Here is a 19,742-nt window from a genome sequence, read left to right on the forward strand (position 1 = left end):
AGATGCCAGTCACTGCCCTGGAGTCTGGTTTATCTGAGTGCTTAGCACTTCCTTGATTCTTCTGGTAAAAAGTTCTTGTGATGGAAAATAACCTTCCTTTAAGATACATTTCCTCTTATCCTTGACATTTTATTGTCTCTCACCACCCACAGCTAGCCACTCTAGTAACAAGAACCTTGATTTCCTCTAATTTGATGCATAAAATTTAGGGAACTTGATATGTTCGAGAAAAGATGAATGTTGGATATAAAATATTACCTGGTATTGGGAAGTCAGAAGGTAGAATATAATCAAACTCTACTTAATCTACCATAAAGGCCCTGACATTTTAGAATTAAAAACACAGAAAGAAAAAGCTTTCCTACAGGAATGGTCAGTAACTTTTCCCTCTCTGCTCTGTAGCTTGTGTGCGGGGAAGGTGAATCATCAGTGGAGGTTGGAGATTCTGTTATCCACAGGGCAGGACTTATTCTTAAGTTCCCTTCTCTCCAGAGGACTTGCCTCCATGGGTGTCTGTGAGGGTAGATGTGGGTCAAAAAGTGGCCTAAGATTCTGCAAACCAGGTTGATCTCCACATCTTCTGTGTTACCTCAGCATTCTGTGGGGTATATATCATGGGAAATAGGCAGTTTTTTAAATGTAAGATTTTTTACAAAATGCACGCCCTTTACCTCCAGAATTTATCCTTAAGAAATAATCAGGAAAGTGAGTAAAGGGGCTTATTTTAGTATTGTTTGTAATCGTGAAATATTGGGAGCAACTAACATGCCTCAAAATGAGGGATGGGCAACAAATATGCTCCCTCTATTCAGTAGATTGCTGTGTGGACAGTTAGCATGGCAGAGCAACTCTGTGTTGAGAAGAATGGATTCAGGATAAATTAAGCATATAATGAAGGAAACCAAATATGCTATCCTGAAATGCGTATGCCTCTTTGACATAAACATCATTTTGAGTTGAAGTCAATTAAGAAGCAGTAAAAACTGAAAAAATTCCCTCTTTCTGCCCAAAAGTAGGACCTAAATTCTCTTTTTACTTGAGACAGACTCTTACAGCTGAGTCTGCAGACAAAATGTTAGATTAACCCTTATCTTCCTAGTTACATCTTTACCATTTACTCCTAGCCCTTTACCATTTGTCCTGCCAATTCTTCACAAATAATATTGTTTCTTTGAAAGGTATAAAAGATTTCTGCTCTGGTCACTTTTTGGGTCTTCTTCAGTCTCTTCTGGAGAGTCACATGTATGTGTATAACTTTACATTTTTATGCTTTTGTCTTGTTGATCTGTCTTGGTCAGTTTGATTTTCAGACCCGGCCAGGGACCCTAAGAGAGCTGATGGAAACTCTTTCCTCCCCTACAATAATATTCCATTTCAATTAAGAAAACTAGAGATAGATAGATATATAGATACACATGGGAAAAGATTTGGAAGGATATATACAAGCTACAATGTTACATTTGGGTGGAGAGTTTTGGGAGGGGGTGATTTCATGAATTTCTTTTTTGTTAGACTGGAATGAAAAGAAAAATAAGTTTATTTTATTGCGACTGTATTTCAGGAATATTCACTTTGTAATTGAGTATATTTTGCTGTTTGATTTGCAAAATTGGTAAGAAATGGAGGTGAGATATTATAACTGAAGGGATTGTGTTGTGTTCTTGAATATATATAGATTTTTCCTGTAAGACAAAGAAATGAAAACCTCACTGCCTTTTTATCAACAGGCCTTCTCGTGTAGATATGGCAACAAGCAGCCAGCACTTTTCATCATTTGATTCAAAACAGACACCGGGACAGCACCGAACATCTAATGTGAAAAGGTCAGGAAGGGGGTGTGGGTGTTCCTGGGGGGCTGGGGAGAGCACGCCAACCTTTTGGTAAATTGTGATGTCGATGTGACAATAGGAATGGTGTCTCCAAGAGTTGGACACAACTGAAGCGACTTAGCATGCACACGCAAGGTGGGGAGAGGTCTGGGCAGGGGTAGGGCTCATTTTACAAATTAGGGAAGAAGCCTTCTCTGAGCTGCTCGGGCAGGGGTCTCCAGCGACGGGGTCACAGACCGGTACCAGCCCGTGGCCTGTTAGGAGCCAGGCCACATAGCAGGAGGTGAGCAGTGGGTGAATGAGCGAAGCTCCATCTGTATTTACAGCGGCTCTGGAGCTTGCATTACTGCCTGAGCTCCACTTCCTGTCAGGCCAGCGGCAGCATTAGAATCTCATAGGAGCGCGCACCCTACATGAACTGCGCTTGTGAGCTCTCTAGGCTGCAGGCTCCTTGTGAGAATCATTCCAACACCTCCCCCCGTCATCCGTGGAAAAATTGTTTTCCCGAAAACCTGTCCCTGGTGCCAGAAAGGAAGAGGACAGCTATGCTAAGGCATTTAGTGAGTAGATGGCCCTGTTACATAAAAGCTGAAACAAAACCAGATTTACCTCTTGGGTCACAACTCCCTTTGGGGCCTTTTTTATCTTAAAAGTGTTTAACTATTAATTTTATTGTAAAATAATATAACCATATTGCCAGGCATCTGGGAAGGCAGAGGGGAAGATGAGGAAAGAATTATGAGCGCTTTAATACAGACTGTTAGAATTTTGGTGTATTTCATCGCTATATCCAGTAGGCATGTGCTGCTGGATATAGGTGTGGTCAAATGTTTTTCATTGAATATTGTGATTATTTTTCTTATTATATTCTTCTTGTAACTTTGACTTAAAAGGGCTTTTTAAGAAATTATCAGAGAAAATTCAGGAAATATAGAAAAGCACAAAGAAGAGATAAAATATGTATTACCATCACTATAACTTTTTTGGTGTGTATTCTTTCTTTTTCTCTTCATATATAGAGATATTGTTAATAATTTTTTCTAAATTGGGATCATATTTTTTTTTCTTTTATTTTTATTAGTTGGAGGCTAATTACTTAAAAAAAATATTGTAGTGGGTTTTGTCATACATTGACATGAATCAGCCATGGATTTACATGTATTCCCCATCCCGATCCCCCCTCCCACCTCCCTCTCCACCCGATTCCTCTGGGTCTTCCCAGTGCACCAGGCCCGAGCACTTGTCTCATGCACCCAACCTGGGCTGGTGATCTGTTTCTCTATAGATAATATACATGTTTCGATGCTATTCTCTTGAAACATCCCACCCTCGGGAATCATATTAATTTTACTCTTTAGTTACCTTTTTGAAGCATATCATGACATTTTCCCTTTCCACTGAATATGTTTTGTAATATCATATTTGATTAAGTACTATTCCTTCCTGTCTATTTTAGAATTATTTTAGTCAGCTGTCTGTTTTTGAATATGTAAGTTGCTCCTTTATTGGTTATTAAGACAACTCTTTTAAGAGTTTAGTACCATGAAAAAATGCTTTCTATCTGTCCTTACATGCTTATTAAATTTTAAGTTACACAGTACATCGTCAGCATTTTAGATTTTCCATTTGAAATTTCAGCTATTTTTGAGTGTGTTCACAATATTTGTGCAGTTGGCAGTTTTTCTTAGGACTCAATCCCCACAATATAAGGAAGGGGTGCAATATTCTAAGGATCGAGGAATGGAGATGGAGTTGAAAATAACTTCTTAGGATCTGAAGGCATTTATTTTCCACATTACTTTTTTATTTCATATGTCTCTGTTTATGGAAATCTGAGCTATCTTCAGAAATATGTATTCCTCCCTCATAATTGCTCTCCAACTGATTCAATAGTTTCCTAGGTAACCACTGCTTCAACGTTTATAGTGCTGAGTTTGAAAGCTGAGATGAAATTAAAAAAATATTACTGAAAGCAATGATGAATAAAGGGTGTGTGTAGCAGTCAGAGATAAAGAGATCTGGGCTGGATCAGTAGACTGGGAATTTTCAACATATGTGTAGCTGTTGAAGACATGAACTGTACATGCTCTTTCTAAGAGAGAGTAAAACATATGAGAGTGGAGAAAGGAGCCCTGTGAATGAATGAACAATAAAAGAACAGCTAATGGAATGATAGCATGCTGAGCTATGGAGGTTTGAGGGACAGGAAGAGTCCATGAGATGGTGGCTGCAGTATGCGCAGTGGGTTGGGGAGAGGTGAGTTCTGGAATAAGGTCAGCAGAGCCAGGTACTGCAAAGAGGTCTATATGGATACAGACTGGAAAGCATCTTTTGTATTTGTAGTTAGGTCATCAGAGACCTTTAGCTTTGACGGTTTCAAGGAAATTGCAGCAGGAGCAAAACTGTAGTGGCTGAAGATGAACGGGAGGAGGGGAAGTGAGAAACAACTCCTTTTTGAAGCTCTTGTCCATGAAGAGAAAGAGTGGGAGAGGTTCAGGAGAAAAACAGAATCAAGAGAAAGTTATCCTTTTTGCTGATTTTTAAGTAGAAATGAGTGAGGTTTGTTCATGTTTCTGAGTTGGAAAGGGGGCAGAGAGGAAGAAGTTAAAGGTCTATAAAGGAAGAAGAAGGGAAATGTAAGAAATAGTGTAAAGGTGTGTTCAAGTATTGCATTCATAGGTTTCATTTAAAAATTAAGATTTTTCTTTAAAAAAATTAATGAAAACTCCTCCTCTGCTGTTTAATCAACAGGTTTTCTAATGCATTTGTAAAAATAAGTACTTGTAAATTTATTGTGAAACAGCCCAGAGAGACATCTGCAAAGCTGAGCAGTGTTCCAAAATTGAGCAAGTATGTGGGTAGTTAGACTGCCTAGAGAATAATAGTACCTTACCTCATGTAGTACTTATTCCTCATGTGACTGTTTGTTCTACCAACACCCAATGTATTGCTCCTCCATACCAAGCTGTGTGGTAGTCAAGGAGGGAGTGTAGTCTGTTTTACAAGCTAGCAGTCCTGGATGACAGGTGACATACCCAAGGAGCCACAGCCAGGAAATGTTGAATTGTATGCTGCTGCTCTGTCTTCTCATTTCCTGGCCAGAGCATCTTTAATGAGCCCATTTGCCTCCCTGGTTATATTTCCTCTCGTTTGTTTAGCCTCACAAAATGCGTTGATAACCATGGTTTCTTTTGATTATACTTCAATTTGCAAGAGCCAGGAAGAATTTCCGTAGAAGGATCCTGATGCTCAGAGAAGCACATGGCTAACTGAAATGCCTTGCAACTCTGAAATTCTGTGAGTTTGAGTTATTAATCTATGTCCTTAAGGGCACTAGTAACGAAAGTTTCATTCAGACATTTGTGAAGTTTTGTGGTCATCGCTTCAAATCTGTGGACACACAGAAGCAGTTATGAAGTGACTTTCTGAAAGTTACAGCTTGAGAATGACCATGATGACTTCTGATCGCCAGCCCAGGGGTTTTCTTACATCACATCAGGCTTGAGGAGGAGGATGCCATGGTCACGAGCTTGCTGGAGATACTTGGCTATTTTTAAATAGCAGTACTTGTCCCTCTAGTCTGATTGGACAGGTGTGGTGGGCAGGGCAGAAGGGTTTGAACTTTATGTGATGAGTGTGAGCAGCCACTTGAGGTCCTTAATCTAAGGGGGTAGTATGACTGAACATCTGTTTTAGGAAGAATAGTCTGAGAGTGGTATCCTGGGTGAATTAAAGCAGAATAGTATTGTCTGGGAACTTGCTGGGCGCACCACAGGCCTACTGAGTCAGAAACTCTGGTGGTGGGGCTTACCAGTATATTTTAACAAGCCCTCTGGTGAGTTCTGTGTGTGTACAAATTCACTTTAGTCATGTCTGACTCTTTGTAACCCCTGGGCTTAGAGCCTGCCAAGCTCCTCTGTCCATGGGATTCTCCAGGCAGGAATCCTGGAGTGGGTTGCCTTTTCCTCCTCCAAGGCATCTTCCCGACCCAGGGATTGAATGCGCATCTCTTAGGTCTCCTGCATTGGCAGGCGGGTTCTTTACCAGTGATGCCAGGTGAGTTGAATGCACGCTAGAGTTTGAGAGCCACCTAATCAAAGTAGAATCAGGGGGGATTTTTGGAGACTATTTCAGAATTCAGACTTTATGTGATGAAGCTCTCAGCTAATGTGGTGGTGGCGGAAGTGGACAGAACCACTGACCCCAAGATGTCTTTGAGAAGTTCTAGTCGAAGTGACACTTGCTGTCTTGGTCATTCCTTATAGAATACACGGTAGGACCGATATGCTGGAGGGGAAGGAGGCTTAGTTTCACGTGAGCAGGTTAGTAAAGCGCTAAGAAGGGCTGAGTTCATTGTGTTGGGAGGTGCCGAACACCTGCGTTTGTTTCTGCCTCTAAGCTGGGCTTGCAAATACATCCCCCCAGGGGCCAGTGTGGCCAGCTGAGATGCGCAGGTGGCTGTTTGTATGGCACGGGGACCATATCTGTTTACAGCCCATTTCCTGGTAACAAAAGATGAGCTGTACTGAGAGAACTGGTGGAAGTGAAATTAAGAGAACAGGTGAAAGATATACTGGAAAACCTACTGGTTGAAGGGGAGGGGTGATGAGAAAGGGAGTGGGGATTTCAGAGCTAGAAATTTCCTTTTGCTCTTTGAGCAAAGTCCATCTTCTCTGCCCCTGTGGCTTCTGGTTTCTGCCGGATTTCTATCCTCATTTCCCCTCACTGTCTGCCATGCTCACCACATGCCCAGTTTAGAATCTCTCTTTCCCCCTCAGCTGAGCTATTCCCATATCTGCTTTCATTCTGTAGCACTCGGATGTCCCCTCTGTGAGAGCTTTCCATGAGCATCCTCTGTAATGTTGAGCCTCATCCCACCTGCTTCTCCAGCAGTTTCTTTTCCAGATGACTTATTGCAGGCTGAGGTCATCTGAGTTACTGGTCTCCCTCAGTCTGTGTCCCTCCTCAGGAGAATGACAGGGCTTCCACAGTCAGGGACCCTGTGGGTCTTGTTCAGGGTTGTATTCCAGAACCTGGAAGAGTGCCTGGTGCATAGTTAGAACTCTCTGATGTTAGTTGAATGAATTTTGGGTAGAGATTTAATTGGGCGAGCGGGGAGGTGGGGGGAGAAAATGAGGGAAGAGAGATGTCTGTAGACGCTAGGCAGCAAATGACTGCTCACTTGGCGGATAGTGGAGGTGTCACAGGATGAATCCAAGAGATGGTGAGGAAGTAACACTGACAAAATTCTATGGTGGACTCATATGGGAGGTGCTAAGCAACTTGTGAAGAATCTTTCTGAGAGGTTTGTTAGTATTAGGTTTCTCAGAGAAACAAGACCAATAGGAGTGATATATCAAGAGAGATCGAGGGAGAGGGAAGGAGATTGATTTATTATGGGAATTGGCTCGTGTGATTATCAAGGCCAAGAAGTCCTGGGATCTGCTGTCAGCAAGCTGCAGAACCGGGAAAGCCAGTGGTGCAATTCACTTCAAGCCCGACGAGCCGGGAGCCAGGAGCACAAGAGAGCAGAAGATAGATGTCCCAGCTCAAAGAGGGAAGAGATCGTCAATTCGTCCTTCCTCTGCCTCTTTTGTTCTGTCTTGGCTCTCAGCAAATGACTGATGCCCACCTATGTTGGGAAAGCCCATCTGCTTTACTCAGTTCACGAATTCTAAGGCTAATCTCTTTCAGAAACACTCTCACAGACACAGAAGTAGTATTGGACCAGCTATCTGGACATTCCTTACTCATTCAAATTGATGTATACAATTAACCATCATAATTTCTGAGCTCCGCAGCTCACTCCTTTTCTAAGAGCTTGTCTCCTGTCTGCACCATCCTGGAGGAGAGATGCTTTCAGGTCCCAGGCATGAGGAATTTTGTCTCTACCCAGAGCAACATTTCTGTTCCCCTCACCTGCCCACTCAGCAATACTTACTGAGTCAACAGTACTTACTTAGTCAGATTTACTGTGTTCTAGGTACAAGCAAAGGCCCTCGGGGTGCCGCAGCGATGAAAACAGCCTCCTTGCATTTATATCCTAGAGAGAAAAGGTAGCCAAAGACAGGTCCACAAATACAGGCACAAGATATTTTGGATGGTAATAAGAGGTATGAAGCATACAAAACAGGAAGATAAGATGGGCTGGGATCAGCAAGGCACTCTGATTCCCCGCTTTTTGAGCTGAGATCTGAAAAACAAGAAGGAACCAGCCATGAGAAGCCCTTGGAGCAGAGAGTGGGTGGTTCCCTGTAGCAATTTCGGAACCGCTTCTGGAAGATGAGGAACTGAAGTGGGATTTTGTTTTCTTGCTTAAAAAGTGAATATGGAAAGGACTGGTTGCTCAGAAGTTCAACTTTGGGTGCATTGTAATGAAACATTGTACTGCTTGTCTCCTTACTGACCTATGTTCTTGTTAAGAAATGTTACACAGAAATTTTTTTTACCGAGTCCAAGCTAACTCTGCTTTGACAGGCCAATGACTGAGAGACAAGGTGTCCAGGCAAGAATGACTATTTGGAAAGTCAGCTTACCGAGGAGATGGCAGATTAGTGTCTCAAAGTAATCATCTTTTTGGAGCCTAGATGTCAGGTTCTTTTTTTTAAATCTGGGAGAGAAACAGAGAGAGAGAGAGAGAGAGAGAGAGAGAGAGAAGCATATGAGGAACTAAAGTCAAAGGACAGAATGTAGAGGGAGAGACAGTGAAGAAGTAAAGTAAAAAGAATCTTCAGTTTTGCAGAACGTATCCAGGAAGGGTCAGCCCTTGGAAGGAGTGTATTAATCCCTTCTGTTCACAGGTGGGCAGAGTCAGATTCTCTCTCTGTGAGCCGAACAAAGGCTCTTTAGTTTACAGTCAGGCAGAGGGGCAGGGTCCTTTGAGACAGGCTACTACGTATGATTATAATAACGAAAACAATGAAAAAGCAAGTCAAAGAAACAATTTCCAACATGGAGTCCGAATTGGCTTCTCTGCAACACTTCTAGAGATGGCTCTTGTTTGAAAGGGCGGATTTTCTGTCAATCATAAGTAGTTTACATGATTTTCTAAAAAGGGTAAAATTATGACTCACACAGATGTAAACATGAACAGATGTTAAAAAGTTTGCTTAACTCATTAATCAGGGAGGGAACTGGGCAGATGTTAAAACAGATTGGAAGGCTATATCAAAACAGCACAAATTTATATGGAGTAAAGGAATGTTGAAATGAATGTGCAAATTCAGGCAAAACTGGCTTCTTCTATAGTGGAGGCAGGAAGTCAGTTGAAGGCTGGGACAGAATTTACATGTGTTAAATAACAGGTTCAATAGCATAAATTTGAAGATCTGATTGTCTTTATTAAACTCTTTGTGAATTGGGCAGAATCCCAACTAGCATTTGAAAGGAGCTCCTTCAGGCTGCAGGGAAGGAAAGGTTTTTCAAGGCAGAGAGGAAACAGGGGAAAGAAGGAAGTTGTTAGCCAAGAATGCATTGTTTTAGGCTAGGTTTCTCTCCTAAGGGGGAGTGGGAGGGGCCTTTCAGCGGACTTCCTAGTGCTGCTCAGGATATTCCAGGTTGACTGGTTATAGGTCACATTCTTGGAGAAGATTGAAACTGACTGGTTAGGTCCTGGTGAGTCTTAGCATAAGGGACTCCATCTTGGGCCTGTTGTCTCTCTTTAAACACAGATCTGTAGACAACAGTTATTTTGCCTTGCTATCCGGTATATATAATTTACAAAGCTGTAAGATAGCTCCTATGGAGGCAAAAACAAATAACCTGGTGGAGTCTTCTTTAGATTTTGGACGATGCAGTTTTTCACCAACCACATTCTTGAGTGCGTGCATGCATGCTCAGTTGTGTCCAACTCTTTGTGAACCCATGGACTGTAGCCCACCAGACTTCTCTGTCCATGGGACTTCCCAGGGAAGAGTACCTGGGTGGGTTGCCATTTCCTCCTCCAGGAGATCTTCCTGACCCAGGGATTGAACCTGAGTCTCCTGCATTGGCAGGTAGATTCCTTACCACTGCACCACCTGGGAAGCCTGAAGCACATTCTTACCCCTACATAATCAAACTAAAACAAAATAACCTCTGCTTCCCCTCATGAATAGAGAGAGTGCCTATGCTTGCGCTTTTTGAAGTGATGGGGGTAATTAATCATTTATTAAGTGCCTGCTAAGAGCATTAATTGTCAATTGGTTCCACTCTTGAAACAGTCCCATGAAGTAGGTGGTAGTGTTCCCATTTTACAGATGAGAAAGTCAAGTTTCAAGGGTTAAAGACACAACTAGTAAGTGGCAGAGTTAGAGTTCTAGTCTGTCTCCAAAGTGTACATACCCACACACTCCCTGTGATAACTTGCTACAAGTAAAAACTGTAAAAATGCTGTGTATTTTTTTTTTTTTTTCTTGATCTTTAGGTCACTGTCAACTAAGGTGGATCTTAGGAGTGGCCTTGAAGAATGTGCAATGGCATTGAACTTATTTCTAAGTAACAAATTTACAGATGCCTTAGAATTGCTTCGACCATGGTAATTAATTTTCTTTTGTATAAAATATGTTTTTCATATGTTTTTGATAATTCTGTCTCTGATGTCATACTTTTCAGTTAATTTTTCTGCATTTCCATCTGAATATTTATAAGCTAATTTAGTTGAGACTTTTTTTGATTGGTTTTAATATCCAGTTTAGAAACCCGTCTTGTCAACTTTAATCATTAGAGCATTTCTGATTGTTTCTCCTGTCTTTTTCTATGCTTGTTCAAATAATGTCATCTTATTAGTATTGTAGAGCTTCATTTGGTTTTCTTCAATGAACTATTCTTATGGGTATTCCTCTGAACTTAAATATGTTTGAGAAAAGTTTCCTTTGAAATGGACATGGGAAGAACTAAAATATGCTAATCTTGGAGGCTAAAAAGAAATTCAAGATAATGAAAATATTCTTGGGACTCCTGATTTATGTGATACATCAGTTTCATTTCAATTAGCAGCACTCATGTGCAGGCTGAGTCGTGTCCAACTCTTTGTGACACCATGGACTGTAGCCCATGAGGCTCTTCTGTCCAAGGGATTTCCTAGGAAAGAGTACTGGACTGGGGTGCCATCTCCTCCTCCAGGGGATCTTCCCAACCCTGTGGATCAAACCTGCATCTCCTGCATTAGCTGTCAGATTCTTTACCACTGAGCTACCTGGGAAGCCCCATTTCAGTGACTAGTACCTATCAATTCTGATGGTGTGGCAGGAAAACCTATGAAGAAGGCAGGAAAGCCTTCTTCCTAGGCCTCCCTTTGACCCTAGTGCCCCTCTGTACAGTGTGACTGGAGCTTGCCAGGAATAAGCTTACCTCCTGCCTTCACTTTCCCTTTTCACTTTCATGCACTGGAGAAGGAACTGGCAACCCTCTCCAGTATTCTTGCCTGGAGAATCCTAGGGATGGGAGCCTGGTGGGCTGCCGTCTATGGGGTCTCACAGAGCTGGACACAACTGATGTGACTTAGCAGCAGCAGCAGCAGCAGCATGCCTTCAAACACAGTCACTGACCTGGATGAAACTTAGACCTCATATCATAATTTCAAGATGGTTACCTTGTGGGCACGGGAGTGGGACTCTTTGCTTTGAGGAGTCAGTAGGGTGGGGAGGGTGATGTGACTCTGGTCATTGACTTTGAGTCTTAGAAATTACAGTAAATCCCTCACATACAGACCAATTCCATTCTGAGAGCGTGTTCATAAGTCTAGTTTGTTCATAAGTCCAACAAAGTTAGCCTAGGTACCCAACTAACACAATTGGCTATATAATGCCATACTGTAATGCATTTATACTTTTCACACAAATAATATATGAAAACCACAAAAATAAAACATTTTAAATCTTACAGTACAGTCCCTTGAAAAGTACAGTAGTACAGTACAACAGCTGGTATACAGGGGCCGGCATCCAGTGAACAGGCAAGAAGAGTTACTGCCTGGAGGAGGGAGAGGAGGAGGGCAATGACAGAGCTAAAAAAATCATCAGAAATAGGAGATGGAGGGCAAGCTGAAATTTTACTGATTCCTAATGTTGATAGAACGCACATTCGAATCTTTGAAAGTTCTCAACTTAGAGGTTCGTATGTACGGGACTTAAAGTAATGTGCCTACTGAGGCACATTAAACTCTGAGATTTAGATGAGTTGCAATCAGTTAGCATTTCAGAGATTAGGAACAGACAACAAAAAAGATGGTGAAGCCCCTGGCCTGAGGAAGTTGCCCAGTGCTGACTCCATCCAACACTCACATTTTCTGCCTTGCCTGTTGCTACCTTTTCCCCTCTGTCTTGTTTAGTCTGCAGATGTCTGCTTGTCCTTCAGATCATCTTCTGTCTCTGTGTCCGTCTATCTTCCTCTCTCCCTCCTTCTCTGCCAGTCATTCTCTCCTTATTTCCCATCTCTTATTCTTCCTGCCTGTCTCCTGTGTTTTTTATTCAAAAAGTCTCCTTTTTTCCTCTTCCACTGACACCGAAACTGGTCATAATATGGAATGAAAGTAAACAACATGATCTTATATTTAGTCTAGTTTTATATCCTCTGATCTTTCTGAAGGTTTCACTGTTAAACATGTTTTTTTCTTTTTTTCCCCACTCAAATACTTTTTTTTCCTCTTGGAAAAGTTTTTTGTTTGAAATGTGAGAATTACACAGCATTGGAAATCAGCTATGCCTGTGTGCTGTCTGCTCAGCTGCTTCAGTTGTGTCCAACTCGGTGCGACCCCATGGACTGTAGCTTCTAGGCTCCTCTGTCCATGGGATTTCCCAGGCAAGAATACTGGAGTAGAGTGCCATTTCCTCCTCCAGGGGATCTTCCCAACTCAGGGATCAAACCAAGTCTTCTGTGGCTCCTGCATTGCATGCGGATTCTTTACCCCTGAGCCACCGGGGAAGCCCCTGTAAATCAACTATACTTCAATACAGAATTTTTTTTTTAAAGGTGACGTTTAAAAACCACAGTTACTGATTTACATTGGATTGCTCTTATTCCTTGCATATTGTTTGTTTGTTTTCTTTTTTGAATCAGCAGTGCCCTCACTGTTTGGGACTAATTGCAGATTCTGAAAGGATGTTTAGACTCCTGCTGGTGGGGAAGGAATAACATGGATTGTATTTGTTTTGCAGAGCAGCAGGCTGTTGTATATTGTATTTTAATTAAAAACAAAACCACACATTAATATTGTAAATCTTATAATTGACTAATGAACATAGCTTGAGAATTTTGAGGAAAGAGATAGTGAGGTTTTCATAGCCTGAGAGTCTGGGTTGTACCATCCGTTGAGACTAAATGTCCTCAAGAATTGAAGCAGTTCTTACTAATAATATGAATCATCAAGAACTTTAATCAGGATTCCTAGATAATGAGATGAGATTTGGTAAGAGATCTACCATGAATTTTTTTCTCGGCTCTTTGTGGCTGACCTAACTGGTTGCCCAGATCTTGCTTCCTCACGGCCTCTGTCTGGGAGAAGGGAGGGGATGGTTTTAAATAAACCTTACCTTTCATAATTTCTGTGTCACAAAATATATTTTCAATGGCTTTTATTTTACACTTATTTCAGAGCTAAGGACTGCTTCTTGTATAGCTGGGAAAAATTAGGATTGCTTAGAAGCATTTTCTAAGAAATGAATCAGCAGGCTGCCCCCTTGTGCTCAAACAGGGAAAAGCATATGTCGCTTTCTGCTTCAACCTGTCGTTTCCTGCTGCCTGCCTGGACTTGAACTGGAAAGTCCCCAGTGCTTGAGTATTTTGGGGGCATGTCTTTCATAGTCCACGTTATTTCAGTGATCATGGTGCAGGAGCGAAAGTCGTTACTGTGAAAGTCAAGCCATGGATGAACTAGAATTTCCTGTGGTTATTGTCAGATGAGACCTGAATGCTTTTCAGTTGAATTGAAATGCAGTCATTTCCATGTTCTTCCCAGGGCTAAGGAGAGCATGTACCATGCCTTGGGCTACAGTACCATTGTGGTGTTGCAGGCTGTCATGACCTTCGAGCAACAGGACATCCAAAACGGCATTTCTGCCATGAAGGACGCCTTACAAACCTGCCAAAAGTATGAGCTGACTAATTAAATACTTGAGATATGCCTAAAAACTTTTCTGTCTGTATTACAAAAATGGATGTTCTTTGCTTCACTGAGAGCTCTGTTGGAAGTTGGCCATGGTTATAGAAAAGGACTTAGAGTATCAGAGCTTCCTGGCCTCCTGTACTTTTGTGAGAGATTAAAAATATTTCCCCTAAGCAATTATCCTATGATGCTGGTGTGGCTGAGCACATGACATCTATACCTTCGTCTTTTCTTTTTGGTATTTGAGCTACGGAAAAGTGCTGAGGATTTCAGTGGGGTTAGCAGCAAGCATCTCTTGGGGTCCCCCTGGTGGAGAGATTAGGTACTACATGTTGGCCTGGTACTCCAGGCCCACCAAGGAGCATTTTTATGTGGGAAACGCTGTAAATGCAGAAGCGGGTCTTTTATTTGCCTAAATGGACATATTTGAACAGTTTTGCTTGGTGAAAATGACATGGAGTTTCAGTCATTTACATTTTGTGTGTATATGAAGCCTCTAGCAGAAGCTGTTAATTAGCATTGGTGAATTTTAAGAGTGAAATTATGCCCTCTTGTAATTATGTTTCTAGCCCCTCAAATGAAGAGAGTTTCCAAACACTGCACTCTAACCCCATTCGTAACCAGTGGTGAAGTGACCCTTAACCACAAAAACCCTGATTTTAGCCATAGAGATCAGGGAAGGGGCATGACAGAGTTAGCACTGGTTGGTTTGGTTTAATCACTAAGTCGTGTCTGACTCTTGTGACCCCATGGACTGTACCCTGGCTAGGCTCCTCTGTCCATGGGGTTCTCCAGGCAAGAATACTGGAGTGGGTTGCCATTTCCTTCTCCAGGGGATCTTCCTGACCCAGGGATGGAACCTGGGCCTCCTGCACTGCAGGCAGTTTCTTTACCGACAGCTACCAGGGAAGCTCCCAGTATTGACTGTTACATGTAGGTTTGTCCACACACACACAAACATGTTCAGTGAGCGTGTATTAAATGCCCACAGGTTGCCAGTGCTGGGGACTGGGTATGCAGGTTTCAACACGGTGGTCTCTGCCCTGCAGATTTTAGGGTTTAGAGTTCTGTTTCTGGTGACCCTTTGGTGAGATTACAACTGAAATGGATGTGAAATGAAAATGAGCTTGATTTATTACTTTTTTCTTTCTACTTCTCATCTCTTCTACTTCTGTGCAGATACAGGAAGAAATGCACAGTTGTAGAGTCTTTCTCAAGTCTTCTTTCAAGAGGATCTTTGGAACAGCTGACTGAAGGTAAGGGGCATTTAGAAGAGTAGGTATTTTCCTTTCTTTGAAAAGTTAAAACATGGTCATGCTCATAAAATCAACATTTAAGTCAATAATACAAGTAAATGGAATGTCTTTTTCTCTTCCCCATCATCACTCACCCTCCAGAAATAACCACTGTTAACAGTTGGTTTTCATGCCTTGCACACTCTTCTCTGTACATATACAAATATATGCAGAACATATACATAGGATTTTTATAGTAATTTATTATTATTCATTTTTTGCAAGTACAGAAGCATGTGATACATGTGCTACAATGTGATTTTTGGCATTGACTTTTTCCAGGTCAACCCATATAAAATGTACTTCATTCTACTTAATAGCCATGTAGCATTCATTAGGACAAGTAGCATAAATTAGTTTTTCTGTATCGAAGGACAGTTATATTGTTTTTTTGCTACTAAAATAATGCTGGCCTAAAATTCTTGTACATATAACTTCTTGCATTTTTGCTAGTATTTCATAGGATAGATTGCTAAAAGTGGAGTTACTGGGACTGAGGGTTTGAAAATAGAAAACATTTATAGATATCACCAATTTCTCTCCAAAGAATTAGGTCAGTTTATATTGTTATCATCCATGGTGAGAGTTTCTATTTTTCTATAAGCTATTCATTTTTTTCTCAAGGTCAGTAATTTTGATACCTTTAAAATAACGATGATGTTTTACAGTATAGAAAATGTTTGGTTTGTAGACATTTAGGACTGCTAGAATTCAGGAATGTCCCAAATGTGGACATTTAGGACTATTAGAATCCAACACATCTTCAGCATGTTGATCAGATGGCTGGGAGAAATTGACTCCTTTTGCTGTTTCCTTGATGTTCCCACAGAGGTTCCATGATGAGTCCTGTTATGTTAGCCTTATGCTCTAGTCAGAATGGTTTATAAGAAAGGAGCGTCGCAGTACCCCTGTAGGAGAGAAAATATCCTTCAAATGTGGCCAGTGTCTCACAAAGCCTCTGCCATCTGAGGAGCGCTTGTGCCTGTGCTATCATTGTTAGAGTGTTCTCTGGAGGAGGTAACATGAAATTGTCAGAGTAGCTGTGGCCAGTTAAGGCAAGAGCAATTCTGGATAATGCTGTTCATCTTTCCTAGTGGTCGAGTCTGTGCTAGGCACATTTTTTAGTGTGTTTCATTGTAAAGTTTTCTTTGCTTTGTTAGAAGAATATTATCAACTTGCTATGGACTTTGGAAAACTTGGGCTTATTGTGTGTGTGTGTGTGTGTGTGCGTGTGCGTGTGCACACGCTCAGTCACTCAGTCATCTCCAAACCTTTGTGACCCCATGGGCTGTAGTCTGCCAGGCTCCTCTGTCCATGGGATTCTCCAGGCAAGAACACTGGAGTTAGTTGCCATTTCGTCCTCCAGGGCATCTTCCTGACCCAGGGATCGAACCCGTGTCTCCTGCGTCTTCTGCACTTGCAGGCGGATTCTTTTCTGCTGAGCCACCGGGGAAGCCCACCCTCTATAACCTCCTTTTTATAGACTAGAAACAGGATCAGGGAGATTAGACAAATGGTCCAAGGTTACCCGCCTAGCAGAGCGGTGTTCAGACCTGATCTGCCGTTCCCTAAGCCACAGTTGTTTCCTCTGTTCCCCGCAACTTCTGCAGGTGGGTAGAAACAGGCATGAAATGTTTTCACATGTGGGTGAAGGAAATGTTGAATTATCTTTTGTGTTAGACATCTTAAAAATAGGCGATACTGTGTTCTCATATCTTTATTCTGTCTTTAGGCGTGGCATATTTAGAAGTGGTAGAAAGTAAACAGTAATAAGATACCAGTACACAGTGTCCAGGAGATGGTGAGGGACAGGGAGACCTGGCATGCTGGTCTATGAGGTCGTAAAGAGTCAGACACGACTGAGTGACCGAAAACAACAACACAGCGTCCAAAATGCAGAACGCAGAGACCAGCGAATGTTGCTGAGGATGTGGAGGGACAGGAACACTCATTCATGGCTACTCAGAGTGCAGAATAGTGCAGCCACTTTGGAAGACAGCATGACAGTTTCTTATAAAACTAACAGCTGAAAACTTGTGTTAACACAAAAATCTGCAAAGAAATATTTATGGCAGCTTTATTCAGAATTGCCAAAACTTGTCCTTCACTAGGTGAATGGATGAAGTATGGTACATCCAGACAGTAAAATATTATTCAGTGCTACAAAGAAATGAGCTGTCAAGCCATGAAAAGATTCGGGGGAACCTTAAATGCATATTCTTAAGAGAAAGACACCCATCTGAAAAAGGCTACCAACTACATGATTCTAAGTAAGTAAGATTCTGGGAAAGGCTAAACTGTGGAGACAGTAGAAAGATCAGTCATTGCCAGGGGATGGGGTGGAGGGATGATCAGAATACAGAGAGTTTTGGAATTTGGAATACAGAGAGCTTTTTAGGGCAGTGAAATCATAATGATTACATGTCATTATACATTTGTCCAAACCCATAGAATGTACAACACCCAGGGTGAACCCTAATAAGAACTATGGCAGTAATTATGACATGTTAGTGGAGGTTCACCAATTGTAACAAATGTGCCACTTGGGAGAGCGTGTTGGTCATAGGTGAGGTTGTGCATGTTGGGGTGAGCCAGGGAGCAAGGGATATATGGGAAATCTCTCTACTGTCCCCTCAGTTTTCCTGTGAACCTAAAACTGCTCAAAAAAATAAGATCCTAATTTAAAAATTATGAAAATACATCAGCCTGTGACTTTAACTATTCTGAAATAAGGTTTATTTAGACTTCTATGTCTGAAAGCGTGCTTAGCTAACACTTCACTGCATAATGAAGATATTTCCTTCAGTGAACTAAGGAATTTATAATTAAGAGATGTTCTGGTAGGTACCTACTTGTAAATGCCAAATATCTAATTTTGAGAGCTAAGGGCTGCCCAATATAAATCAATCCGAGTGAAGAGATAAGACGTTTATAAATTAAGTTGCATTTATTCCTAATGAATTTGGCTGTCGCTGCAATCCAAACAGACTTTGTGTTCAAGGGAGCATGTCAAAACATTGTAGATTTAGTGTGCAATTTGTTTTTCCTATAGGTAATTTCCATTTCTGTCCTTGAGTGGCTGGTTGTTTGTAGGAGTAAGGATATTTAATTAAACTTTTTGTGGATTGAAGATGGCGCACACCCATTCTTCTCATGGCTGGCATATTAAATGGCTTTCAAATTGTCTTTAGAAACACATGTTTGTATGCAGTTCTTAGGATGTAAAAGGGATTTAATTCAAAGATTCATTATACATAGAGTATACAGTTCAAACTTTCTTGCCTTTTATCTCTGCCTTCGTGTTATGTCCTTTATGCTCCTCTTTGATTTGTCCTTCTTTAGCTTAACTCTAATCCATCTACCCCTCTGCTCAGATCTCTGCAAGGTCTCACCATTGATGCCAAAATCTTGGCTCTCTGTCCACCAATGCCAAATAGAAATAGACAGAGTTTGAAGGAAAAAAAACAGAAAGAGTAACTTTATTCTTTGCCAGTCAAAGGGGAAACACAGTAGGCTAGTGCCCGAAGAACCGTGCCCCATTTCCTCAGAAATAAGGAGAGGTTTTATATCCTAAGGAAAGTCTTGTATTTTTTTTTTTTCTTTTGCAAAATTTCAAAACGGCCACAGCTGGCATCAGGTAACTCAGTAACCGGGGTTGGTCTTTTCAGAAGTTATAAGCCTGTGACCTCCTTTCTGAAAGGAAGAATGCTGCAAGAGTGTGTAGGGGGAAGAATGCCAGGTGCAGAGTATAATTCATAATACATATGGAATCAGAGAATAATTAGCTTTATTTAGCTTTGTGAAAGGACCAGTCTAGCCACAAGTGTTTGTTAGTGGTAACAGCTAGACAGTAACCAAGATTGCTTAACTCTTTCAGGCCTGTTTATGTTGTTTCCCCAGCCTGTTCATTGTTTCCTTGTTTATCAGAAAAGTCTCAATTTTATTTAAGAAAGGTCTGGTTTCTATTTTTGCTGCAATACCACTGCCTGCTGAATGAAGCCCAGACTGGGATATTCAAGGTCATCCATCATTTAGCCCCGCCTTCCTTCCCAGGCTCACAGCCCACACCTCCCTGCGCCCCAGCCAGAGGCGCATCATTGGTCTTGCCACGCAGGGCTCTGTGCCCCGCCTCTCTGCTCGCTGGTTCTTCTCCTGGCAGCAACGTCACCACCCCCTCAACACATGCCCCAAGCCAGCCATCTGGGTTACCAAGCCGGCTTCCAAAGTGAGCCATTACTGAAAGTTCCTGCTTTGTGACAAGTTTCCCTGGGAAGAGGCTGTTCAAATCACTCTGTAAAAGTTGCCTGTTTTTCTCCCGCTGAACCCACTGAGAAAATCCAAGGGGCGCCCTTTAAAGTGAGGCCTTCTGAAGGATGGAGACCCTGGCTGGTCATGCTACCAGAGTGTGTGCTGCTGACCGCAGCTCCTCGAATTTGGCCTTTCGTGGGTTTGGCCCCATCTTACACTTGCTGTTGGAACATCTTCATTGCATTGTTGCTTCTTTGTCAATCAGCCTTTGGAACATGAGCATGGCAG

General features: G+C 41.8%; 1 protein-coding gene across 3 annotated transcripts in view; it reads left to right on the forward strand.

Annotated features, from left to right (window-relative positions):
* Nucleotides 1-19,742, forward strand: part of TTC39B (tetratricopeptide repeat domain 39B) — a 140,452-nt gene that overhangs the window by 75,072 nt on the left and 45,638 nt on the right. For 2 of the 3 annotated variants that reach the window (XM_065907753.1, XM_065907754.1), the window contains 4 exons: nt 1,728-1,823; nt 10,234-10,344; nt 13,765-13,896; nt 15,091-15,167. In XM_065907753.1, coding sequence (XP_065763825.1) covers nt 1,728-1,823; nt 10,234-10,344; nt 13,765-13,896; nt 15,091-15,167 — 416 coding nt within the window. The remainder of the gene's footprint in view (nt 1-1,727; nt 1,824-10,233; nt 10,345-13,764; nt 13,897-15,090; nt 15,168-19,742) is intronic. The other variant, XM_065907755.1, reaches the window with a different exon arrangement.

The sequence above is a fragment of the Muntiacus reevesi genome, chromosome 17, assembly GCF_963930625.1.
Source record: "Muntiacus reevesi chromosome 17, mMunRee1.1, whole genome shotgun sequence".
Lineage (NCBI taxonomy): Eukaryota > Metazoa > Chordata > Mammalia > Artiodactyla > Cervidae > Muntiacus > Muntiacus reevesi.